At 43.0% G+C, this 27937-nt stretch overlaps 1 protein-coding gene across 1 annotated transcript in view; it reads left to right on the top strand.

Annotated features, from left to right (window-relative positions):
* Positions 1–27937, top strand: part of CORO1C (coronin 1C) — a 79805-nt gene that overhangs the window by 29033 nt on the left and 22835 nt on the right. The window contains exons 2-3 of the mRNA XM_017652983.3: positions 5836–6035; positions 26314–26436. Of these exons, the coding sequence (XP_017508472.2) occupies positions 5841–6035; positions 26314–26436 (318 nt within the window). The 5' untranslated portion in view covers positions 5836–5840. The remainder of the gene's footprint in view (positions 1–5835; positions 6036–26313; positions 26437–27937) is intronic.

Raw genomic sequence — 27937 nt, 5'->3', positions numbered from 1 at the left:
GTCCTCTTTCCTGTTGCTCTTTCAGGATTAGTTGTATTAATTATATTTTCGTATTATATGCAGATTTAGGAGGAAGCCTCTGTCTCACCTCTCATACCGCCATTGTTAATCGGGAACATGAAATTTTGTAAAGTATCCTTAATAACTGATGCTGATTTTCTTATATAAGAAGTATGCCCTCAGCCTATAGTCAGTAGGGAATTGGTTTGGGTTTTTCTCCTTAGGTAGAGAAACCTATTAGTGGGCTCTTAAATAATAAATGCTAATATTTATTAGACAGTGCTTACTATGCTACAGATTCTGTGTTAGGTACAGTGCAGATTTTTTAAAAACCAGCTTTATTGAGATACAATTCACATACTGTGCAATTCAACCATTAAAGTGTACAGTTCACTTTAAGTGGTTGAATTGGTTTTTAGTGTATGTGTTCACAGATATGTACATCTATCACCACAGTCAATTTAGAACATTTTCATTACTTCAAAAAGAGGAACCCTACTCTGGCTATAACCTCCTATTCACACACACCCCGCCCCCGACAAACACTTCCTTTCTGTGTCTATAGATTTGACTATTCTGGACTTTCATATGAATGGAATCATAATATACAGACTTTTGTGGTTGGCTCCTTTTACTTATCATAATATTTTTAAGGTTCATCCAAGTTGTAGCCTGTATTAGTACTTCATCCCTTTTTTAAAAAATATTTTTTACTTCATTCCTTTTTATTGCCAAATAACATTCCAGTGTATGGATCTATCACTTTTTTTGTGTGTTCATCCTATAGATATCCAATATGTGGGTTGTTTACACCTTTTGGCTATTGTGAATATGCTTCTACAAACATTTATGTACAAGTATTTGTTTGAATACTTGTTTTCAATTCTTTTGAGTCCATTCCTAGGAGTAGAATTTCTAGGTCATATGGTAACTCTGTTTAATCATTTCAGGAACTGCCAGACTGCTTTCCAAAGCAGCTGTAGATTTTACTTTCCTGCTGAGGGTCCTGATTTCTCTACATCCTCAACACTGGTCATTCTCTTTCTGTTTCTAGCCATCTAGTGGGTGTGAAGTGGTATTTTTGTATTGATTTACATTTCCCCAATGACTGATGATGTCTAGCATCTTTTCATGTGCTTATTGGACATATATATCTTCTTTGGAAAAATATACATTCAAGTCCTTTGCCCACTTTGAAATTTGATTATTTTTCTTTTTTTTTGAATTGTAGTTCTTTATACATTCTAGAAACAAGTGCCTTACTGGGTACATGATTTGGAAAACTTTACAGTCTATGGGTTGTCTTTTCACTTCTTGATTGTTTCCTTTGAAGCACAAGTTTTAAATTTTGATGAAGTCCTGTTCATCTCTTTTAATTTTATTGCTGTGTTTTTGGTGTCCTACCTGAGAATCCTTTGCCATTTTCATTGTGGAGATAAACTCCTGTGTTGAAGAGCTTTATAGTTTTTGCTCTTGTAGTTACATATTTGATTCATTTTGAGTTAGTGATTTTATGTGATGTGATGTCAGGTTCCAGCTTTTGCATGTGGATATCTAGTCATCCCAGCACCATATGTTGAAAAGACTGTTCTTTCCCCAGTGAATGGCTTTGGTACCCTTTTCAAAAATCGCTTGGCCAAAGATGTATGCATTTATTTCTGGACTTTAAATTCTATTCCATTGCATATGTCTGTCTCTGTTCTATCTAGTACCTCACTGTCTTGATTTCTACTGCTTTGTATTAAGTTTTGTAATCAGGATGTGTGAATCTTCCTAATTTATTATTATTTTTTATGGTTCTCATTATTTTGGGGTCCCTTGCAGTTCCATCTGAATTTTAGAATCAGTTTGTGAATTTCTACAAAGAAGTCAGCTGGCATTCTGCTAGAGATTGCACTGAATATATGTAGCTCAGTTTGGGGAACATTGCCAAGTCTTTTGACCTATAAACATGGGGTGTCTTTCCTGAATTGTGTCTTAATTTTTTCGGCATTATTGTATGGTTTTCAGTATATAAGTCTTTCACCATATTGATTAGGTTTAATCTTAAGTATTTTATTCTTTTTGATACTATGAATGGAATTATTTTCTTAATTTTGTTTTCAGGTTGTTATGAGTATACAGAAATACAATCGATCCTTATGTATTCATCTTTTATCTTGCACCTTTACTGGACTTGTTTATTGTAATAGATTTCTAATGGATTCCTTGGGATTTTCTGTATGTAAGATCATGTGATTGGCATTCAGAGGTGGTTTTACTTCTTCCTTTCCAATCTGGATGTCTATTCTTTGGGAGATTTGTGTTGATTCTTTAAATGTTTGATAGTCCTTCCAAGAAGGGAGTAGCAGTTACCAAAGGGAAGGAATTGGGGAGGGTGGGTTGAGAGGCAGAAGAGGATTAAGGGGCACTGTAATTCACAATCACAATATAGGTAGGTCACAGGGAAGGCAGTACAGCACGGAGAAGACATGTAATGACTCTGTAGCATCTTACTATGCTGATAGACAGTGACTGCAATGGGGGGATGAGGACTTGATAATATGGGTGAATGTTGAAACCACAATGTTGTTCATGTGAAACCTTCATAAGATTGTATATCAATGATACTTTAATTTTAAAAAGTTTGATAGTCTTTGGTGGTAGAGCCGTCTGGACCTGGGGTTTGTCAGATGTTGTTTTTAGTTCTTATTATAGGTATCTCATTTTACAGATGAGAAAACTGAGGCTCAGAAAGGTTAAGTAATACACTAATAAGTGGCAGAACTGGGATTGAAATCCAGATTATGTCTGTACTTTATCTCAAGTATTACTATGATAACAATAGCTGACGTATATTTTGTAATTAGTTGTGTCTAGTCATACAAGCTTCTTTAACATGAATCTCCTGCTAAAATCCCATCATCAAGTGCTTATTTAATGATAACTTCAACTTTATATGTATTGTACCCATTTTCAGATAGAGTATCTGACACTTAGGGAGATTGAGGGGCTCTCCCTGCTGAACCAGGCCAGGAGGTGAATGGTACAGCTGTGCTTCTCACTCACGTGGCTGGCTGGCTGGAGCCTGCCCTTGGAACCGCTGTTCTCTCTTGTGTGCAGCAAAGCAGCTGTGCCATGTGTGGACAGCTGAGCCCAGATCAGGTTCAGCCTTGGATGTGAATGGGCCCTCGCTGCCATTCAAGCTCCAGAACATGCCTGGCTCGGTCAGCATGCTGAGGAAGCACCCTCTTTTCTCACTCACTCTGTGCCCTGTAGTTAGCACTCTACTCCATGGTTGTAGTGTATATGATTCTGACTCTGTGTAGTTAGGATGAAAATAAGTTGTCATTATGGGTAATACAGAAATGACTTCTAAAGGTATTTTAGTATGTAAACCAGCTAGCAGATTTGTGTAATATCTTGCAATGAAGATATTCAAAGCACTTAACATGTTCCTATTAATATTCATATTGCTGGTGAGATTAGATAGTATCTAGCCTATTGAAGTGAAGAGGAATGATTGCCTCCATTTTTCAAATTAGAGGCCATCCTCAAAAGTCCATACACATTTAAAAGTGAACCCCAAAAAGCTAACCTGATACCTGTGTGGGTATGAGGCTTGTTCAATGATGGACCCCACAGAGGAACTAATCTCCTGAAGGGTGGGGTTGGGGGTATGTAGGTCAAGGAGCAGTGTTTTGGGAGCCCTAGAGCAAGAGGCTGGAGGCTCCATTGTATGGAACAGGTTGTCAGTGTGGTACGTGCTCATGCCTGCGCTCACCTATACTGGGTGTCATTCTCTCCAGGGCCTGCATGCAGTCTGGCTTCTGCTAGGGTGAATGTCAGGCGGTGCCCTGGTTTTGTAGCACTGGAGGAGGGGATCTGGGTGTCTAGCGGCTCTAATTAGGCGGTCAGTCCATTTTCTGCAAGCCTTTCTCCTACATCCCTATCTGTAGAGATATAGTTTCTCTTCGGAGTGCTCTGAGGTTTCACGTGGGCCTTGACATCCTTTTGTGAACCTCTTGTCCTGAGACGCTCAGCTGAGTGGAGAATACCTCAGTCAGTTACACATGCACCGTAGCATAGCATTCCATCTGCAGAGTCTGCTGTCACATTTTATTTCTTGTAGGCTCCTTTCCTGTGTCCTTTCTCTTGTCCTTTGGTGTTTATACCTGCTTTTATTTCTTTACTGTCATTTTATTAGGATTTTAGGCATGTATTTCTTTTGTGAATTATCTCTTCATGTCCATTGTGTAATTTTCTCTTGGGATATTTATGTTTTGAATTTGTAAAAGCTTTATATATGAAAGATAAATAACTCATTGACATATGGTACAATCCTTTCATCTGTGTTAACTTACTTTTGAAGCACTTGCTGGAAGGTACTGGCAGGGATTCCAGCTTTTGCTAACTTGTACAGATGGCTGTGGAGGGAAGTGGATCCTGAGAGCAGCTGGCTATACATTGTTTTTTGTTATGGATGTGCTTTTCTTTTGGTTTTTCCCACTTCATGGAAGCTGTCTTACCTACTCAAGCTTGGGAAGTATTCCTACTGTTTCACAAATGAAGGACCCTGGCCAAATGGAAGTGAATCATTTGCCATCTCCTATACCAGGTGTGGTCCTGGTAGTCAGCTGGAAAGGTCTGGCACAGCTGGGCTGAGGAACGCGGTGCTCACCTGCCTGCCAAGGGTCTGTTGTCTCAGTCCAGTCACTTGCCCCAGGCTTGGGGAGAGGCCACTTTGCACATGCCTTGGAAGGGTAGAAGGAGGCTCTGGTAAAAATAAAATGACCTTCCTCTGCATTTAGCAGTGGACCCAGAGCCATGAGGAATTAGCAGTAGGCCACCATGTATCCCATTTGGCATGAGTGGACAGGTGTGAGCCTTACTCGGTACGTAGGGCTCAGGAGAGCTGGTTTTCAGCTGAGTTGTCAAGGTTTGACCGTGTTCCATTTCCACTTAAGTTTTCACTGGGCTCCTATCCAACCTAATATAAACAGAATGTCCTGCATTAGCAGATAGAAAAATCACACTGGGTGCAACCTAGGAAACCTCAGTTGAGTGGGGCCTTGTGATCCTAAACCATGAAGCTTTCAGTGCCCATCTCTGTTGGACAATCTAATGGGATTTGGACTCTGAAATGACCCGTGAGGAAGCCCAGAAACACCAGATGGGGGTCCCTTCCTCTCCCCCGGGGCCCCTGGTTTACTTGGGCAGGGCTCTGGTGAACAATAAACTCTCACATGAAAACTCATCCTCAGTTTGTTTCCCCCCAACCCAGAGATTTCCCTTTCCTCTGGCCCCTACTCGTGCCATAATCATCCAGGCTTTTCTTAGGCTGGTTAAGGGTCATAGCTTCTTAGCCCAGCACCTTGCTGCTAGCTGCTTCTACTTCTTCTCTCTGTATGTCCAGTATGCTACTGTAACTTCTGGGTTTGGGTTTTTTTTTTTAAGCTTCAAGTCTACCAGATAACTTCACTTCGGAGTTTTCTATAAAAGGGGAGGGTTGGAGTGAATTATCTTTCAGTTCCCACCCAACCCTTGGAAGGCTTATTTTCTTTATTTTTTTGCCTTGATCTTTCTCCTGAAATTAAAACTGATTAGGTGTTTCTGGATCTTGAATAAGGAATTTTTCATTTCTTTGTAATTCTTTCCCCAACACATTTTGCAGTCTTCTCTGGGTATGTGCTGCTTTAGAAGGAAATTTGGATTTGCCACTTGGCTACTACCTCTGAGGAGTGCAGACAAAATGCCGTACCATTTTTTTTTTTTTTTACTTGGGAGTTTTTCATTTGTAAAACTTAAGTTTTCAGTTAGGTACATGATTTTAACATAATTTGTGCTCTTCTACAGACACAATGAGGCGAGTGGTACGACAGAGCAAGTTTCGGCATGTATTTGGACAAGCAGTGAAAAATGACCAGTGTTACGATGACATCCGGGTTTCTCGAGTGACCTGGGATAGTTCCTTCTGTGCCGTCAATCCCAGGTTTGTTGCCATAATCATAGAAGCGAGTGGGGGAGGAGCATTCCTCGTTCTTCCTTTGCACAAGGTAAGTAATCTGACTTTCCATTCTACTAGATAGCCTCTTGTAATCTCTGTTTATTCCATAGTAGATTGATTTTGGAGATTGATAGTTCACTAAGAATAAGATCGATAATACACCGAGACTATTAGATTCTAGTGTAATTGAGGAAGTTCCACATGCTTTACTAACCACATCAGCTTTTCTGTAGCAGAATAGTGAACTCTGTTCTGGGCGTGCCCTTTATGGATTAGAAAAGGTTATTATAATGATGCTGTGAGTGTGGGCATGCACAGGAATGTTATGATTTGGTGTGTAATCCTCTACTTTTCACAAAAGTTTTTCCAAAAAGTGCAATTTAAAAAAGTTACCTTTTTTAAAAGGTCAGAAATTTGTAAGATTATCTCTTTTTTTGTAAAGTCATAGGTCCTGAGTCTTCTTTTTTGTTCTTTTTTTAAAAAATGTAAATGGGATGAGAACTCAAGAAAGTGTCCCCAAACAATGCACATTTCAAGTCTGGACAGGAGGAAGTGGTAGCAAGTGGTAGAAATAAAGGATCTTTACTGAAAGTGGTTCCTTGTGACCATCAGCTTTTAGTGGACTTGCCATTCCTCCACTCTCCTGACTTTGTCATTCCAGAGAGCCCTCTCCAATGTGGTGAAGAAGATAGGAGATCTGTGACTTTTTTTGACTATTCTTGAATATTGTAGATGAAAATCTGTACTTGCTTTAACAGGAAATCCCAGAATTGCAAATGATGTGGGGAGGTGATGCTGTAAAGAGAGCAAGCCTGGAAAGAGTCATTTTCTAGTTAGCGGTTAGGAGGAAAATGCATTTGGCAAGTCCTGAGCTCTCATGATAGGGGCTCAGTGCCGGTGAGAATGTCACGTTACAGCTGCTTCCACTGCAGAGATCAGTGCGTCTCCGAGTCTGCTTTGTGCATGTTAGGGGTACATCTCATCATAACGCATCACGTGATTCTGAAAGTGGTTACAGTAAAGTGAATTCCTGTCAAAGTATTGTTTGCCATTACAGTTTGGTGTTTTTTTCTTAGGAAAACTCACTGGGAATACCTCCAGTTCTTTCTCTCAGATGCTCATGACTGACTTGCTTTATTTTAACATGTGATTTTTACCTTAGTGGCCAGATTGATGTGATATTACACAGCTATCGGGAGAAATAGGAGATGGATACCGTTGGGGAACAAGTTTGATATGTGTTTTCAAATTGGCAAAGTTATCGATCATATTTTAAAGGAGAAATTTACCACGTTGAAATTTAATTTTCTGCTTAGATACTTTTACTTCTGTGGATAAAACTGCAAATAATACATCACACTGTCACAACTACTTACCTGGTCTTTGAGTGGGAGTTTGGATTTAATGCCACTTGCATTGGTCTTCATCACTTTCTAGTTTGCTTGTTCACCAAGAGCATGGAGCGTTTGGAAAATCCGCTTCTTAGGGTGGGTTTTTACAACGTCCAGCTGAGAAGACACCTAAGCTTGTCAGCCAGGGATCAGGCAGTGGAGCACCCTGGTCTTTTTGGAGTCAAGAGTTTTTATTCCCCCTTTTACAGGCGGAGGGATTAATGTAATAAATTTTTTGCTTCAAAGAAATGGAACAAGCCAGTTAAGAAGCCCAAAATAAGTTTTGAATGGCTCATCTCCCTCTGTGTGCAGATAGTTCTCTTCAGGGTAGTCCATCTTTCCTTTAACAAACAACAGGAAACTCTAAGTTTCATTTATACAGTTTAAAGGGAACCTGTTTGCAGTCCTAAGATAACTGGATCTTATAATTTGGCTTTCACTTGCCCCAAGTGACCTACATTTAATAAATAGATTTTAGTGTTCTGTTGTTTAAGCAGCCGTATAGGAATTAAGGTTCGGTAAGTTGCCTTAAAAAATTATGGATGAAGTGTTGATTGTTGGAGAAGCCTCGAGGGTCTTTTTCCCAGGCTGAATTATATTATTGTCTGTGTAGCTTTGCTCCTTAAATATTCTTTTTGGAGGAGGTGACATTGGTGTAAACTAAGCCCAGTGACATCCACTGGAAATAAAGCCAGTTTTTAGGGTTATTGACTTTTAAAATTGATGGGGTTTTCATGTATTAAAGTGTGTGTATTTAGTCCTGAGGGTCAGGGTGGTGTAGAGGAAAGAACACAGATCTGGGAACTAGGAGCTGGGGGTTCAGTCCTGGCTTTAGTCATTAACTTGTAGTGGGACATAGATACGTCACTCTGTCCTTGTGCTCTTGCATTTCTCTATCTGTAACACGAGGGGCAGTATATAAAAGTGATTTTCTGCCTTGGTGATGATCTGAGATGATCTCAGAAGTGCCTCTCATCTCCTGTGGTCCTCAGTTATAGAGTGATTTCTAATGCAGCTGATTTGGTATCCAACATTCAGCAAAGGAAACACCATCATTTCATTTTTTCCTTCCTTAGCCCCAAAGTTTGGAAAGTAGATGCCTTTTTACTTATGGCTGCTTTTCTGTCAAGACTGAGCCTAGCAAAGAAGAACAGTCAGTCTTGTGACCCCTGCAGATGGTCCTGTGCACGGGGAGTTCTTAGAAGGATCCACGGTGGTGGCAGAGCCTAGGCTTGAGCCCTGGAGTGTCAGTTGACACTCCCCTGTCTTTCCTTCCTAAGACCCTGTCCCTTGACTAGTTACTCCATAAGTAGATGCTAGAAAGTAGAACTATGCTCCACATTGTCAGAATACCTACATTTCTATCTGCTTTATGGATCTGACCTCTTGGTTTCTACCCATCTTATAATTTGGGTATAATAATGAATATTTGAATAAGGGTCAAAAGTTTTACATTTTTACAGGTGATATTTCATTGTTTATACAGTACAAAGTGTTTATTGTTCTGACTGTTCATGTGGGATCAGATGGCTTGATCATGTGAGCTGTCTGCTGGATGCCAGCACCTGTGTCCCCCAGGAGTGCCTGCAGCTAGTTTCCTCTGAGGTTGGTTCCCTAATTCCCTCAGAAGATTGCTGGTCCTGTGGTGTCTGTCCCCTCTCTAGGATTGCAGCCTGAAGGAGAGAAATAGTGGGGACCTCAAGTACATGGTGAACCCATTAATCCTAATATAGGATTCTGCCCTGGAAAGGCATTTCTACAACTTCAATGTCTTGGCAGCTTTGAAGTAGTTTTATAATGAGGTGTGCTGCTTTTGTTTAAAAGCAAAGAAAAACCAAATTCCCACATAGAATATAACGTGATGCTTGAAATCAAGCTTGTAGGAAATGATGCTCTAGGTGTGTATTGAGCTCCAGTATGTGTTGATAACAGTCTGGGATTACTCTAAACGTGAATTTTAAGAGATGGGTATGGTTTTTAATAACTACCAGAGACTTCTGGTAACGTCTTTTCCCCCACCCCGCCTCTGGTTATAGACAGGTTGGTTTTGATGGTGCTTTGGGAGCTCTGTACATATTAATGTTGAATATGCATGTATTGTGACTCTTTCAGAAAAGTTCCTTTATTTAAAAACGTGGCCTTTCATGAATTTCTCTTCAGAGCTAATTAGTATCAACAGTAAATAGGGCTTGTTATTGGCAACCTCGTGAGGCCTGTGGTTAGCTTCTTGGGAGAATCATGGTCTCAGTCTTCCAGGACTTAAAATCAGAAGGGGAAAGGGTAGTAAGGGACAGATACATTTAAACATACACACAGCAAGAGGGAAGCTTAAGAATGAATGCATGTTTATTTTAAGTATATAGGTTTATGAGGTTTGTGTTAGGTTTTATCAGAGAAAATAGATTTTAAGAGGTCACTGCTGGAGGAATATGAAAAGTACTCAGCCCTGAGGTGGGGTAATTTAAAATTTCATGCATGATTCAGGATCTCTTTTGTAATGCTTCCGTCAAGCTGTGGCATGCCATTCTGTCATGACTTCTCAAGGTGTGGCTTAGTACATTTTCTTACTCTTTGGTCTTTCAGAGGATGAATAATAGCAGTCTTGTTGAGCAGAAATTGGCTTTGTGGTTTTGGCTATAGGGATTTTTTCCCCCATAACTGCATAGGCTGCCTTGTCACAAGATCACACAGGTTTCAGCCCCTTGTGCACTCTACCACGTGGGCGTGAACAAGCCTCTTCTGTGTGGAGAAGCCGCACTCGTGATGTGGGACTGAGGCATTGCCATCCCTTTTATGAACTGTGGTGGCTCACACAAACACAACAATGTTTGGGGCTTGGTGTACACGTGCACACAAAAACTTAAACTTCAGATCACAGTGAACCTGTAAGTCTGAAACAAACAAAATCCCTGATTTGAAAAGATACGTGCACCCCTATGTTTATCGCAGCACTATTTACAATAGCCAAGATAATGGAAGCAACCTAAGTGTACCATCAGTAGATGAATAGATAAAGAAGATGTGGTACATATACACAATGGAATATTATTAAGCCATAAAAAGAAAAATCCTCCCATTTGCAACAGCGTGGATGGATCTAGAGGGTATTCTGCTCAGTGAAATAAGCCAGGCAGAGAAAGACAAATACGTGATTTCACTTGTTGTGGAATATAAAAACAAAGGAAAACAGAAGGAACAAAGTGGATCCTTCAACCTTCGCTGACACCTTGACTTAGGAGAACCCTGAGCCAGCACCGCCCAGATAAACTGCTTTTGAATTCCTGCCCCTCAACTGTGAGACAGTAAATGTTTTTATTTTAAGCAGGTAAGTTCTCGGGTAACTTGTTAAGCAGCAGTTGATAGCTAATACATATATTCTCAGAATATAGTGCTTCACCCATAATGTTAGGTCATACAATGCATCAATAAATGAGTAATTTATAATGACCGAAAAAAATCTGGTAGTTTTGAGCACTCTTCCCACTTCTTTAAAAACTCTATGTAGATGGATATATATGTGTATAAATACATATAGATATATAGAATTCTAAAATCTTGAATAAGAGAATCTGTACAGTAGTAAGTGTTATATTGTATGGCAATGTTTGGTTATCCAGTATTCGATAATGCTCTTAAATAATCTAAAAAATGTGTCATAAGGTCATAGTCACTATCTTATGAGTAGCTTCAAATTATGTTATTGGTTTTTGGGAAAAAATCTGGAATGTTTACACTGATGGTAGGACTAAAGGTGTTTTTTATTTTCTTTATAATTACCTGTATACTTTTTCCAAAATGTTTTACCATGAATGTATTACATATACAGATTATTTTTAAAAAGTATTAGCAATATTACCAAAGCATATGTAAAGAGGTAATTGTTGTTTAATCTTTGGTGAAGTCTAAAAATTATTTTTAAAAAGTCATATTCATTCATTCACATACTCAATCCTTAGACATTTTAGTACCTGCTCTGTGCCATGGCCTGTTTTGGGTTCTTGCTCTTAAAAAGCTTTGATACCAGTTGACTTTAGTCTTCCCAGCGGGGAGCTTGGTGTGCATAAAGTGCTTTGACTCAGCAATGAGAGATGAGTTCCAACTGAGACTCAGAAGTCAAAGTCATCACTGAGAAAGTTGTTGGAATTCCGGTTTCACCTGTGTGTAGGAGCTGGGAATGAAACAGCAGAGGAGCTCTGTTCCTAGGAAGGCAAAGAATGAGATGGGGGCCACATTCCTCCTTCGGATTCCTGGATCTCTGGGTGTTGAAAAGAACTTTTCTAGTATTGGAGAAATGGGTGTTTGATTGGAGTGGTATAAAGAGCCGAAGGGTAGTTTTTTGGTAGAAAAATCATGTATTTCTTGAATCTTTTTTCCTTTACTTCCAGTGTATATAGTGTAAAATTAATGTTTTTAATGTTTTGATCGTTATATGGAGAAGAACCAGAAAATAAGCACTGTTCTACATTTTAGGATTATTGTTATAACTGGATCAACATAATATCTTTCCTCTGTTTCTACTTCAGGAAAAGGCAGTGACTTCATGTTATATTCCTAAAAATGTGAGACACCAAAATGATAATCAAAATGTGCTTAGAGGGCTCCCTTCGTAAATGGTGTCTTGGTTTTTGCACGTGGTGGGGTTGCTGTCATACCTCTGTCCTACAGTTGCAGAAATTGGAACTCAGAATGAGTGAAATGCCCAGAGCTATGGGTCTTTTGTGGATTAGAACCTAGGTCTCTGATTCTTTATTGGATTTTACATGTGTATTTTTGATTAACGTTTTTTCTGCACTGAGTGTGAAAGGTTTTTTTGTATGGAAGCTGTGGTCCAGTTGACAGTTAATCCTTGGCATTCTTTCTCTGGGATTAGAAGTCTTAATAACAAAAACACTGGCTTGTCAGGACTTTGCTTCTGTCAGCTCAGAGAATTGTCTTAAGGTTCAGAAAGTACATGTTCTACACTGTGCCTTGAGGAAACTGACAATGATGAAATCACAGCAGTTCACATTATTGAGAGCTTCCTTCAAGTGCCAGGCGCCGTGCTGGTAAGTGCCTTCTTTCATGGACTAGTTCAAAAAGGCATGGCAGTCTCCCGATGGTGCTTTTTTTTCTCTGTGACCTCCAGTCACTGCCAGCACCTGCTGGATTTGCATCGGCTGCATCTCCCCCTTACTGTATACACTGCTGACAGGCAGTTTCCATTCCCACAAATAGCAGTGCTCCATTTTGGCAAGGGTGGCAATTCCAGTAACCCTTTGTACAGATGTGGACATCTGGCACATGGCAGCTTTGGGGTTTGGGGCAGGAGACTGTAGTCAGTGCCAGCACCCTGATGTATTATAGGATGTCCATTTACCACCTCCTGAAATAGATGCTATGCTGTCTGATGCCCTGAGCACCTTAAACTGTCAATTGTATGAGCTGTGAGAGACTGGGAGGCGGAGTGGGGGAGGAGGATGCAGGGGGAGGCACCAGGTGCAGAACAATGACTTCCAAATTATGTCATGAGCTGCCAGCCACAGGAGCCCTGCACAGCCTCATTACCACATGAAGTGCCACAGAAGGGCCTTTTCATTTTCTCCCAGTAACTGTTTTCCATAGTCTGGTGGGGGCGGGCGGGTGGAGGGGATACCCTACTCACCCCCAGTTAACAATGGAGCACAAAGTCCTGGCAGAAGGAACCTCACAATGCACCCTGGGGCTATTTTTTGATTACAGTGAGTGGCTGTGACTCAGAGTGGGCCCTGGCAGATGACGGCTTCCACCCTCCCCTGGAGATGAGCAGGCAGCCTGTCCTTTGTGCGAGTTTCCTTGGCCAGCTTCTCCTGCTGCAGTTCACTGATATGTCCACAGCCGGCCGCAGGCCTGACAGGGCTCTGACAGTGGTTTTTACCATATATGGCCATCAGAGCTCTGGGGCTGTCAGCCGGCCAGGGTAATTTCCTTCCTTTGCTTTGATTGGCTGCTCGACCGCTCAGAGAATGGTGGGATCTGGGAGCCTGTAGTGGAGGGAAGCCACTGAGTCAAGTGCAAAGAACGTTTAACTCTTTCCTGGTGTTTCTGGAGCCTGAGTCCATACTGAGCACGCGGGCAAGTGCTGCTGGCAGGAGTCCTCATTGTATGAACATAACCCAGGTCTGGGAAAGCAGCAAAGAAAAGGTGTCTGAATACAGATTACTGAAATAGACTCCGGGTTTAATAGACACATTTCCACAGTCCTGATTTGTCCAGAAGCTGCCCTGCAACCATATGTAGCAAGTTTTCTGCTCCTGCCAAGTGAAATTATCTGCGCTGGCTGTGGGTGGGACCTGAGTGGCGTCCAGGGAAGGTCGAGCCGGGAAGCTGAGTGATGGAGCACGTGTTGGCCTTCTTGGAGGAGCAGTGACTTGGGTTTCTTTTCTGGCTGAGCTTTAGGTCATGAGTAAATGACACCGTCTGCTGAACTGGGCCTACCCTCTGGGCCTCCTGCTTGTTTACAGCTGCTGCAAAATGTGAACTGCCTTGACCATGGAGCCTGAGACATTTACCTAAAAAAAAGTTGATATTTTTCTGGTTTTCATCCCCACTTACAAGGAGGGTGGATTTTTATTCTGAGGCTTGTGGGAAAACCAATACAGAGCTGGGATTGAAAGGGGTGGCAGCTCTGGAGTTGTTCACCAGTCACAGAGGGTCCTGGGGGGAGGGATCTCCAGTGTCCTCTGCTCAGTACAAGGGGCTGGGCAACAGGGAGCCTCCTGTCTGATCCATAGGGAGTGCTTTGTTTTGCTTTCCTATATTTGCCCTTCTCTTGACAGTTCTTTTGCTTTTTCAGCTTTCAAGCTGGATTTTGACTAGGTTCTGCCTCATCTTGGGTTCCTCATTTTTGTTCTCAGAAGTACATGGAATTGTTTGTCTCCACTGTGAGGTTTGCACTTAGAAATTTTTTGTTCAGTCAGGAAGTTAGGAAATACAGCGCCTTCTCTATTTGCTGTTGCGTATTTAGGCATGATTGAGTCAGGAAATGTTAACTTTTCTACTTTTTTGCTCTCTGATAATAAAAATCCATAGTTTTACAGTAACTTCCTTGGGTCTCTTACTGGACTTTTAAAATGGTCTATTAAGCATTAACTTCAGTCACTGAAGAGGGCCTGTGGCGCCACGGTGGTTCGGTCGGCGTTTTCACTTGTGCCCATGAAGGCTGTTCCTTTTCACTTGCAGGCAGCGAGGCCTCCACAAAGCACACCGCCTCTGCCTGGCAGCCTTAGTGGCCGGCTTACTCTACAGGACCGGGTAACCCAATCTCTACATTTTATTCCAGGGTACCTCCTCTCGCCCTCAAGGTTGGTGTCTCTGGTTCCCTTAAAGTAAACAACCTGCTCAGAATGTTTTATTGCCCGGCTGTGAGCTGTCACTCTCAGTGACCAGCCTGTCCAGCAGGTCAGGTACTGTGCTCCTCAGGCTTCCTGGTCTGCTGCTGGAGCCCCTGTCTTGTTAAAAGCGCCGCTCATCTCTGTCCCAGAGCCAGTTGCCAGAGCTCCTCCCTGTGGAGCGATGGGGCCATGAGAGATTTCCACAGAACTTGCAGCCGCACAAATAATACTGTTACAAGAATACGAAAGTTGAACAAAGAGGAAAACCCACTTCAGTAGACGCCCTTTTTGGACTCCTTTGAACCCAGCACAGTGTGAGTGGAACTTTATACCCGTGCTGAAAACTTTTCCTTTGCTTCCGACTACACGATTGACTGGATTCTCCTTGCCGAGAGTTCAGGAGTTCTCGGTGTTTACTCCGAGGCCAGGCAGTAAGGAGTTATTTCAGTGCCTTTGTAAAAATCTCTCTCAATGTATGGACAGTATGATAAAGTTATTGAAGTTGTGGGCACATAAAGTGATTTTGATGTGCATTTTTTCTTAAAATGAAAACTTATATGAATATAAAGCAGGGATGAGCAGTTTGTAAAATCTTTATGCGTTGTTCCTTGAACTCAGGATGGGGTTGGGGGCTGCTTGTTTAGGCCCTTCCATCTGAGGGTGGAGGGTGGTGTAAGTCTGGATAATAAGCACATATTATAATAACAGGTTATAAGGTAGCTGGGATAAGGAGAAGAGTGCAGATTAGAAGTTGGAGCAGTACTGGGAAGCTGCCTGTGCTATGCTAGGTTAGGTAAGGGGCAGTCAGGGCCCAGCGCCCTTCAACAGTTTGAGTTTATAATGCTTGAACTCTAAAATGTAAGCTAGAAAGGTACTGTATGTGGGATACCTTGAGTATCTTAAAGGGGAATATTTGATTTGACTGACAAAACTAATGTGTGTCACTTCTGAGCACCATGGGAATGTCTTAACTCTGTGGAAACGTTATTTGTGAGGAGGAGTAAGCCTGCAGGGTAAAGTGTTGTAGGGCTTTAACAAAATGTTACATGCTGAAGGAACCAGATGGATTATTGATCTTCCTGAGCACCAGTTTGGTAGCATCTTCACCCTGATAGTGAGCAAGCTAACGTGTGGCTTGGAAACGATCATGTGAGGGCTGGTCTTACAGTAAGAAACAGTTATTTGGATGATCTAAGTCAAATTAGTAGCATCCCAACATTGAATTTTGAGAATCCAGGAGGGGGAAATGTCTATGGGTACATCTGTAATACCGTAAGTGTCTTTAAAAACACAATCCAGAGAAGACTCCTCTACATGTTCGTATGTATTCAGAATTTCTTGATCACACAGAACTGCCCTCAGCATGTGGTGTGAGTGCCTGTGTTGAGTACATACTCCTTTTTAAAATGAGGTGTGAGACATAAATAGGATACGCCGTTAGATGTAAATGGAAGCAGTTGTGACTACCCTTTGAAATTGATGGTAAATGTCTTTGCAGCTATAACTTTGATTTCGTAAGAGTCACATTAAGTTTGTATACCTAAAGACAAATGTTTTGCAAAGTTAATTAAAACTACTGACATTCCTTCTGAGGGAGAAGTTAGAGCAGGTTACGTATTCACTGATGGGTACATTTTTATTAACACCCCTCCCAGCGCCTCTTAGAGGGAAGTGTTGCCAAACCCTGTGGGTTCAGGGGAAGCATCAGTCTCCAGGAGCTCTCATGAGTCCTTTGGCTGCTTTGAAATCTTTGAGAACTTTCCCCAAACCCAGAGTAAACGACAGTATGGGTGTCTAGGTGGTTTTCTGCCACCGTTAGGGTTGCTGGTTGGAGTGCGTCAGAGCCATCAGCCTCAGCTGGGACCAGCCACATGGGAATTATGCTGTCAGACCTCTTGTGCCAGCTGTACACATAGTTTGGATGCTGGATTTTCCCTGGGGCTTATGTTGCTGTGCCCCTGGTGGGCCACCAGCCCTTTTTAGATAAGAATAGTCTGTTAGCCAGTGCTAATAGCCCTGACCTATTTCACTGATGTCCCATAGGTTTATGGACTGGGCTGTGGGCCAGAGTTTGGTAACTTACCTTGTTCAGTGCTGGTCATTTTCTCCCTTTGAGCAGCTTGCTGGTAATTCCCATCACTTAGAGTTCTAGCTGGAGACATACAATAAGAGCTGCCCTATGTCATGTAGTTGGGACTAGTAAATACTCAGTATGTTTTTAAAAAATTAAAGTAGGTAATTGTGGGTAAAATTACAACATTTTCAGAATATCTCACCTGGCTTTGGTACATTTGCATATCCTCAGGGGTGGAGAGAATTTCATCTCCATGTCAATGGGTATTACCTGGGCCACCAAGGGTGTGTCCAAACCTGAGAGGTTAAGGGGAGGGGCTTGTTTGCTTGCTTGCTTCTTCTGGAGTAGGGGAGAGAGATGGCGCTAGACTGCAATTTGTAAGCAGTAAATGGGTTTTAAACTTTATTTCTTCCTGATTTTGATTTTTAGAGGTATTTTGCCCCGGGATTTCCTATCCCTGGACTTACATCTGGTGTAGTTGGCAGGATTCCTTTGAACCCAAAATCTGTCATAATCAGTGCGACCTTTGGGAGGTCTGCTCCTGTGGATGGCGGGGAGGCCTCACTGGATGCAGTGGCAAAGGGTGCAGCTCACCTGTTACTATCCCCCCCAGCTGTGGGGCTTCCAATTTGGGAACCCCTAGTGGGGAATTAGTCTAGGGTAAAGTACCTCTTAGAGGGGTGGAGCCTTCCCCAGGGGAAAGGTGGAAACACCGGAAGTTGCAGAATTAGCCCTCCATGAGTTGGAAGACTGCGTGGAGACGTTATGGGGCCAGGTAGCGGCTGGCATTGTAGGTTCTCTTTTCATGAAGATAGTGGAAAATATTATACAGGAGAGAGAGGGACTTAGGCGGGAGAGAGACACACTTCAGCATCGCTTGGAGGAGCTGGGCAATAACCTATGGGATGCTATTAAAGAAGAGAGACAATTACTGAAAAGGCAGGTTGCGCTTCCAGAAGACTCCTTAGTGGCAAGGGGGGAGGCAGCAGGAAAAGCCTTGCTGCAGGAGTCGGTGAGGGAGGGGGAAGAAAGAGTACAGCCTTCAGCCCCTGAAATAGTGGAGGAGGAGCCATTGGTGGAGGAGCCCGAGGGAGAAGAAGAGGAGGCGGGGCCATTGGCGGGTCTGCTACCGAGGCCACCACTGGAGGTACCATCTTCTCCTGTTTTATTAAAGGCCCACCCAGCTGTAATTAAGAAAATAAAAACGAAACAACTGCGGGCTCCTCAGGGGGAGGAGCAGCCCCCTCCCCCGGTTGTGGGGCACTCCATGCTCTGTCCCTATACCCAGGATGAGCTGGTGGACATGAGCGTCTGGTATAGGCAGAGGCCATAGGAATCTGTGCCTACATGGCTTTTACATCTCCGGGATATGATATGGGGGTGGAAAACATTGTTGACGGGTACTGAAATGAGTAGAATGGCTTCCCTCACGACTCACTACCCCCACCCCCCGGCTGCGGTTGCAAAATACCCATCATGCCTCAGGGAATCAGACACTCCTGGAATGCCTGACAGCTGCCATCAGGTAGTTTGGCCTAATCAGGGTGATTTACCATATTTTCCAGTAGTTGGGAAATGTATGCAGAGCTCCAACAGGAACTGCGGGAATTGGGTACAAAAAATATCATCTATAATATGGACCCCCAGGGCCCTGGTGAGGAGGTGTTCACTGTAAGAATGAGAAACCTGGTGTTGCATACAGCTCCCACATCTCTCTTTGGGTCCCTAGTGAATACTCTTGCCCCCCACCTAGGGCAACCCATAAGTGAGGCTACTCAGTACTTTAACAGATCTGGGGAAGACTGACCCATAAGTGAGGCTACTCAGTACTTTAGCAGATCTGGGGAAGATTGAAACAATAAGGGCACAGAGGGAAGTACAGGCCATGACTGAAAGGAGAAGTGCAAAAGGCCCCGTGAAGGTCTCGAGGACCCAGATGTAGGTTGATTTGATAAAGGCCGGGGTAGGGAAAGAAAAACCCGATGGGCAGCCCGATAGAATATTGTTAGAACTGTGGTGCCAATTAAAGCCAGAGCAGCAGTTCCAGCCGCTGAGGTCCAGGACACGGAAACCAGAGACAAGGCCTCATGCCCAGCCTGTGTCCCTGCAAAACGTCAAGGGAGACAGTACTCAGGATTCGCTTGAGCCCTCACCCCCACAGGAGAATGATTGGACATCACGGTTCGACTGAAGGGGGGGGTTGGTTAAAGTCCCCACCTTGGGGGACATAGTGGGGACCAGAGGCCACATGTAGAATTAGCAATTCATTGGTCCCCTGTGAGTATACAATGTGTCCTGGCACCAGTGGACACAGGAGCTTAGTGTTCTTTGATTCATGGCAACTCTGAGCGTTTTCCCGGGACCCCTGCTGTGATAGATGGCGATGGGGGTAAGGCAGTTAGAGTGAAGAAAGCCCAAATCTCACTGGGGATAGGGTGTTTACCCCCAAAGGAGTATACCGTGTACATTTCTCCCATCCTTGAATATATTTTGGGGGTAGATAACCTGCAGGGCCTGTGGTCACAGACCCCTGCAGGTGAGTTCAGACTGTGGGTATGTGTGGTAAAGGCAGTTCTGAGGGAACACGCAAAGCACCCACCTGTAGCTCTGACCGTACCTCGGTGGGTGACAAATACTAGGCAGTATAAATTGCCTGAAGGGCACAAGAAAATTGGAGAAACTGTACAGGAATTGGAAAGGGTGGGCATCATAAAGCCCACTCATAGTCCTTTTAATTCCCCAGTGTGGCCGTGAAAAGGCCAGATGGCTCCTGGCGTATGACTGTGGGCTATAGGGAATTGAATAAAGTCACACCCCCTTTGCATGCTGCTGTCCCCTCTATAGCAGACATTCTGGACACCCTCAGCCATGAGCTGGGAATGTATCATTATGTAGTAGACCTTGCTAATGCTTTCTTCACTATTGACATAGCACAGGAAAGCCAGGAACAGTTTGCCTTCACATGGGAAGGCCGGCAGTGGACATTCACTGTCCTTCCACAGGGATACCTTCACAGTCCCACCATCTGTCATGGGCTTGTAGCCCAGGACTTGGCCACATGGGAAAAACCACAAAACAGTGCGGTTGTATCACTACATTGATGATGCTATGCTCACATCTGATTCTCTTTCAGATTTAGAAGGGGCAGTTCCTAGGCTGTTGCAACTTCTGTAGGAAAAAGGATGGGCTGTGAACAGCACCAAGGTTCAGGGACCTGGTTTGTGTGTGAAATTCTTGGTGGTTTTCTGGTTGGGTAAAACTAAAGTTGTTCCTGAAGCAGTCACAGACAAGGTCCGTCCAGGCTTTGCCCACCCCTACCACTGTGGCAGTATTACAAGAGTTTTTGGGTCTTTTGGGCTACTGGAGAGTGTTTATCCCACACTTGGCACAAATTCTGAAGCCCTTATACCAGTTGGTACAAAAGGGCATCAGGTAGGACTGGTATGAGACAGTGCAGCTGCTTTTACTACTGCCAAGTGGGCAGTCAAGGCCGTGAAGCCTTGACTGTAATGGACTCATCAAGGCCCTGTGAACTGGATGTTCATGTAACTGAAGTTGGTTATGGATGGGGTCTTTGGCAGTGGCTTGAATGGATATTCCAACCTATTGGATTCTGGTCACAACTATGGAAAGGAGCAGAGTTCCTGTACACCTCGATAGAGAAGCAATTGGCTGCTGTGTATCACGCTTGCTGGCTGAGGAACCCATCACCAGAACAGCTCTGACCAAGGTAATAATCATCTATCCCGTCGCGGGGTAGGTGTGAGACTGGACCCAAAGGCCATGGAGTGGCGTGGCACAGACACCTACACTGGCCAAATGGGGTGCATATTTACGAGGAGCAGCACAGCGCCCTCTCTACTAGCCCCTTAAGTGGAGAACTTCAACGCTTATTGGGGCCAGTGACCTATACCAGTGGGAAGCAGGAAGAACCTGCTTTTCAGCCCTTGGTAGCTGAGACTCCTTATCAGGAGGGAAAAGCCCCTATACCTGGAGATGGTTGGTATACAGACGGCTCCAGTCGTGGGCAGCACCTGAAGTGGAGGGCTGTGGCTCTCCACCCTAAGACTGAGACAATATGGATGGAGGATGGAGAGGGGAAGAGCAGCCAATGGGCTGAGTTGCAGGCAGTATGGCTCGTGGTCACCCAGAAGGCCTCCCCCATAGTTGTCTGCACTGACAGCTGGGCCGTCTATCGGGGCTTGACCCTGTGGCTACCGACATGGTATCATGCCAACTGAATGGTTGGTCACTGGCCCCTTTGGGGGCAAGAGTTGTGGCAAGACCTGTGGCCCTCTGATCAGACTAAGACTGTTACTGTATATCATGTGACTGGCCATTTGCCTTTGGCATCCCCAGGGAATGATGAAGCAGACACACTGGCCCAGGTGCACTGGCTAGAAGGAAAGCATGCCTCTGATGTGGCCCAGTGGCTACACCAGCATTTGTTGCACATGGGGCAAAGACAATGTGGGCTGTAGCCCATAGGTGGGGTTTGCCATTGACCTTTGAAGAAGTCAGCAAAGCTCAGGAGTGCCTTGTGTGCTCTAAGAGTGACTTACACCGAGTCCCACAGCAACATGGGATAATAGTAAGGGGGTCAATACCCCTTGTCATGTGGCAAATAGACTACATTGGGCCTCTGCCCATATCAGAAGGATATCAGTATGCCAGGACTTGTGTGGACATGGCTGCTGGACTATGGTTCCTTTTCCTGCACATCGTGCAGATCAGCAAACCACCAAGAGGGTCCTGGAGTGTCTCTTTGCAGCCTATGGCCAGCCGCAGGTGACTGAGAGCAATCAAGGCTCCCACTTTACTGGACATGCGTTACAAGAATGGGTGCAGCAATTAGGAATAAAGTGGAAATTTCATGTACCATATAATCCTACTGGGGCAGGCATGATAGAGAGGTACAACGGTGTGTTGAAATCTGGCCTGAAGTCGGACACCAATAGTCTACAGGGTTGGTCAGTTCGCCTATGGACAGTGCTGTGGCATGTGAATGAGAAGCCCCGAAAAGGAGCTTTGATTCCTGTGGATATGCTCACACACCTTGCAGCCTCTCGTATACAATTGTACATACAAACCAAAGAAGAGCTACTGAAGCCAGGATATGGCCAGTAGAGCAGCATCCTGCTGCCAGCCCCTACTGCAGTAAGTTCTGGAGACACTGTTGAATGGAACTGGCCCTGGACATTTCAACACATGGACCAGCAATGGCTGGCCCTTCTGGCACCTTGGGGAAAGTCCTGGAAGCTGGCCTCGTGTGTATTCCTGGAGTAACAGCTCAATGGCCCCCAAAGGTCACAGTAGTGTACCCAAAATGTCCAGGAGGTAAGAGCATCTTGCAGGGAAGTTTTTTATGGCCAGTGCATGTACCTCCTGTAGCCCTATGTGTGAACCCATCTTTAACTCCCACAGGGAGGTGGGTGAAAGTCTGGTACACTAGACCGGGACGAGATCCCATTCCTGCCACCGTTTTATCACAAGACCACTCTCTTGCATGTGTCCTACCTGATGGACAAGATTTGCCTCTGCCTCGCCCTTAAGGTTATTTTCTCCTACAGTCCTTGTGGCCTGAACGCGCCCCCTGGCTGCAGCTGCCGCGTGATGATTTCTCTGAACCCTCAGCTACTGCCTGCCTATGGAATGGATGGGCTGTGGACTTAATCTGCACATAAGACTTTGAACCTAGCCAAATCCTCCGTCTTGAGGATTGTCATAATTTTATTGCTGTTGCTATTGTTATGTCGTTAGTCTGGTCACAATGCTCTAGTTTTCTCGCCCAAGGGACCATTGCGGAAGAGGGGGAAGGAGTAGATTGTAAAGTGAGATTTCTGGAGGGGTAGCCTGTGGGTAAAATTGTAACGTTTCCAGAGTATGTTGCCTGGCTTTGGTGCATTACACATATCCTCAGGGGTGGGGAGAAGTTCATCTCCATGTCAATGGGTATTACCTGGGCCACCGAGGTCATGTCCAAACCTGAGAGGTTAAGGGGAGGGGCTTGTTTGCTTGCTTCCTCAGGAGCAGGGGAGAGAGATGGTGCTGGACTGCAGTTTGTAAGCAATAAATGGGTTATTTCTCCCTTTGACTGATTTTGATTTTTAGAGGTATTTTGCCCCGGAATTTCCTCTCCCCAGACTTAAAGTAGTCTAAACAGCTGACTGACTATACTCCAGCTAAATTTTCAATTCCATGCTTAAAAAGTAGTAATATTTTAGGTAATGCAACCAAGGTGACACATCCTTAATGTAACATGGACTTATTTGTTTAGTAAATGAAATATTTCTATATATAAGCCTTGGGAAATTGATGAGTGGTTCTTAAATCACCGTTTAGTAAAAAAGAGATACTTAAAAGCTGGTATTAAACTCTTGTAAATCTTCCTTCCAGCCCCAGCATTCATTTAAATTCACTGCTTAGAGGTACAGGTGTTGTCACCATGACTTGCAATGAGTGAAGTTGTGACTATTCCTTTACAATCTAGCAAATTAGTAATGGACTCCTCAGTTATTCACTGGATGATAAATGAGGATGTGTCGTGGGTATGAATGCGAAATGCATTCTCATTAGGTCCTGGTGCAAGATGCCTCAGAAATGGTGTGTCCTCATCTTTACCATATAAGGCCATCATTGTATGGATTCCTGCAGTTTCCATATACTTGATCTCTCAGCAGTTTATAATTGCCCAGCTCCAGCCGTGTTAATACCATATACTCATTGGGTGAAATCTGTTGTGATTTTCTTCTGATTTGATTTTGTTATGGGTAAGAAGATACTTGGAAGCATAAGCCCTTAATATCAAGACAGCTGATCATGGCTTGTAAACATCTTATATGTAAAACAATCATTGCACATTTAAATGCCAGTTCTTCTCACACTTTCTTCTCCTTTATCACTATCAGATATTTAGTCAGTTCCCATTTTGTTGGGCTGTAATATGATGCTACTTTCCAGTTTTATTTGTTGTAAGGATTTATGCTGATATTACAACCAGAAGGAGCAGCTGTTGGTGAGATACAATTTTTTATTGACTCTGTTTCTGATGACCAGAAGCCAGCAATTTCAGTGTTACTTCTGTGTCTTTTTTATAAACCCTGTGGCATAGTGGACAATTTCTCTCCCTGTAGAAATCTAGTATGGATGCTCAGTGATATTTTAGATCTCTGCTTTTTGATTTTCTCTATGCGTCAGTTTTCTTTACTTAGAAAATAGGGATAATAAAGTCAGTATACTGTAAAGGTAGTTGTGAGAATGAAGATACGAAGGTCGTCATACAGTTCCTAGTATGCAATATAAGTACTCTGGAAGTATTAGCTGTTTTTATTATTTGCTTTTGAAAGAAAGGAGGGAGTCAATGGCAGTTGCTCTTTAAATGACATTCACATTTTTCTGAAGATGTTGGGCTCTAGTACTTTTATGTTGCTTGTAGGCTTGTAAGGGCTGAGTTGAGAATGGCAGAAAGGATTATTACTATTCTTAAATATCCTAACTTGACTGAAGAATACTGGTGAATAACTTAACGTTTAGCCAGAGTTGTGTGATTTTAACCTAAAAAAAAAATCATTTAGTAAGCTTCTCAGAATAATTAGGAACAACTAGTGTTAGTGCCCACATTCTCCTCAACATTGCTTTATAATTTGAGCAGGAGGTCTTCTTAGTCCAGATTGAAAAAAATATTTGGTGTCCTTGGAAGTTCAGGGTTCAGTGACCTTTTGCCACTAAGTTGCTGGGTCAGGTTTTGTTACGGAAAATCGGAAAACCTGGACTGGATCCCTGACGGAAGAACCAAGTGGCACTCGGAGGTCTTGGAGGGTGGAGGTTTATTTTACACTGGTGGGGTCGGAGCAGAGTGATCTGCAAAGTTCTGAGCCCTGAGCGTAAGCAAGGGGAGCAATTCATACTTTGATATTTGGCATTTTGGCATGTGCAGCAAGCAGGGTGAAAGGAGCCCAGAGGAGTGAGGGGAGGTGGCCAGGAGTGGTCTGCTGACTTTGCCCATGGAGAGCCCGGGGGAGTGAGAGAAAAAGCAAAGGGGGGCGGAGGGTTTTCTGCTGACCTTGATGGCTGTGTCGAATATTTTCCTTATCAGTTTGCTGGAGAGAGCCTAAGAGTGCAAAGACTGAGGTAAAATAATTCAGATAGAAAACCTTTTTTCCTGAGGAGTAGAGTTTTTTAAAATGCAAAGTTCATGACAATACATTGGTTTCTCAATTTTGTTACATTTTAATTATTATTATTTTTTTAGAAAATAGGACACTCGACCCACAAAATTAAAGATGTTAATATTTTGCCATGTTTGTTTCATATCTCCCTTTTTTAAAAAACAAAGTACAACAGATGTAGCTAAAATACCATTCCCCTTTCTTCTTTTCTCCTTCCCCAGAGGTAATCATTTCTTCAGAGTTTGTGTGTATCATATTGCTGTACTTCTATTACATGTATATGTATCTGTAACATAGACTGTTGTTACGTTTGTCAAACTTTTATGTAGGTAATACTTATTCCCATACCAAAGGACAGTTAGATTGAGTCTGCTTTTTTAACTGTCACAGTCCCAACAGGGATGCGATTGATATTATTCTTGTGCAAAACACAAGTATATTTCTCTCACACACACCTAGAAGTGGTACTGCTAAGGGATGGGCATCCTCATCCCCAGCTAATTCCAGATTGCTCTCAAAAGGAATTGTGGTAAGATAGTCTCTTGTGAGCAGTTTTTATGAGTTACTCTTTCCCAACACTTGTATTTAGACTTGTAAATTGTTGCCAATTTTAATAGGTGTAAAATGTTTTAATTTGCAGTTCCCTGGTAACCAGTTAGATTAGGTATCTTTTCATAGGTCTCTTGGCTTGTCGGGTTTCCTTCCTTGTGAATTCCCCATCATTTGCCCTTTATCCTGTTAGGTTGTTTGTTGACTTTGACAGGTATGTATGTTGCATATGTATCTTCTCGTCTCTGCAACTTGTCTTTTCACTTTGCTGATGTTTTTGAGAACAGGCCGCACTGAATTTGGTTTAGTTGTACTGTTTCGTTGAGGGGTCTTTGCATCAGTATTTTAAGTCATGGGCTTAAATTTCATATTGCTTAGGTGATGAGTCCAGCAGTGTTCCTCTTTTTTCTGTTCTCTTGGAAGACTTGTCTAAGATTATCTTTTCCTTGAATTTTTGGTAAAACTTACCTGTAAAGCCATCTGGGCCTAGTGATTTTTGATACTGTGTGACCGATTATGACCGATTAATTGATTGGGGGGGTCAGTTGATTGAATAAAATCTTTGTGGTTCTAGAAATCTGGATCCTTATAATTTGAAGCAGTGTCCTTCGTGTGGTAACTGTTCATAGAAATAAAAGGTGATGGTTCTTGCTAGTTGACATTGACTGGGAAGGTTATCATAAGAAGACATGTGGTGGGAGTTTTTGGGTGGCAGTAATAAAAGAAAAGTGGTTCTGAGAAAACACACAGACTCTGGTGTTGATGTTAAATAACAGGTTTGTTTCTCTCCTTTTAGACCGGTCGAATTGACAAATCCTACCCTACGGTATGTGGCCACACAGGACCAGTGCTCGACATAGACTGGTGCCCACACAATGATCAGGTCATTGCCAGCGGTTCAGAGGACTGCACAGTTATGGTAAGCTCCCAGGGCGTGGCATGCCCACAGGCCAGTGAGATTCACCTCCTGCTTTCAAAGTGTTTGTGTATGTAGAGGCTTGAAAAGCAGACATTGCAGTTTTGGTTGTCCATTAGGGACATTATGAAGTTTAACTATACAGATAAGCCTTTTTTAAGCCTTTACATCAAGAGGTTGTATTATATTGTCTTTTTTTTCTTTTGTATGAGTGAGTGAGTCAGAGAGAGAGAGAGAGTGTGTGTGTGGTGGGGGGTGTGGGTGCGCGGATACATCTGCTCCGTGGGAAGGTTTTAGAGGAAGTAAAATGGTTTTCCAATAATTCTGTGAATGCCGCTGGACCAGATAACTCCTCCTCCCCCCAAAAAAGCCACTAGCATGAATTATATGTGATAGTGAAATAAGAAGGTTATACAGATAAAATGAGATATGTAACAGATATGGAGAAATTTAAAGACTTTTTTTGCAAGTGCTTATTTCCAAACTAATGCCTAAGGTGTGTTCTGGCTAGTGGACTCTGCTAAGTCCTTTTTTTGCAGATGTACAAACGACTTGAAAGATTTTAAAAATAAGTTCTTTACACTCCCTCATTTAGATTCCAAAAGTAGGTTGTATATGAAGCCAGGCTTTGGGGTACTTTTTAGTGCAAAGCTTCTTGTTGTTGATTATGTTCTTGTTAGCCCTAAAATGTAATTATTGGTTTGGATTAATTTTGAATCCTAACCCAAAATATGTTGAAAAGTTTAGGCGTAAAGTAAGTACAGATAGGGAATGGTGAAATAAGTAGTGATAGAAGGCTTGCAGCAGTGTTTTTAGGAGGGCTGTATTTATTAAGATTATTTTACATAAACATAAATTAATTCCTGAACTAAATGTGTTTAAACATTTACACATTTTTCCTCATGGACTTCTGGCTGAGGACAGCTCCTCCTGGGATCTCATCGTTTTGGCAGCCAAAGCATATTAAAGAAATATGCTGCTGTTAAAAGGAATTGTTCTGATTACTGTGCCTGCTGAGCTCATCATTTTAATGGCTGCAGACACATTTTGCTGAGGATGAGGAACATTACTTAGACCTCATGCCAAAATCTTAAACTGAAGGGTCTCACCCTCTCTTGAAGAAGAAGCTCTGATCCATCCCTTAGTGTCTCCAGCATTGTTATACTGCCCTTGTAAAACGATTTTTGTATTATAAAACACACTAAACAGTTTAGTGAATTCGGGTGAGTTGAGTGATTCATTACAAAGTGAACCCCTGTGGCCACCACCAGTTCAAGATAGAGAACTCTCCCGTCCACTCCGACTCGTCCTGTGCTGGGCCAGTGACAGCTCCTGCCTTCCTGTATCCTGACCTTTGTGATACTCACTTCCTTGCCTTTCTCATGATTCTAACCACCCAAGTGTCCATCTCCAGACCCTCTAGCTTGTCTTGTCAGTTTAAAAAACTTGGTGTGTCTTTTAAGTAGGTTTGCCCTCTATCATTATCTTGTCCTTAACAATGAAA

This window comes from Manis javanica, chromosome 15, assembly GCF_040802235.1.
Source record: "Manis javanica isolate MJ-LG chromosome 15, MJ_LKY, whole genome shotgun sequence".
Lineage (NCBI taxonomy): Eukaryota > Metazoa > Chordata > Mammalia > Pholidota > Manidae > Manis > Manis javanica.
Note: the sequence above shows the minus strand (reverse complement) of the source record. Positions and strands in the feature narration are given on the sequence as shown.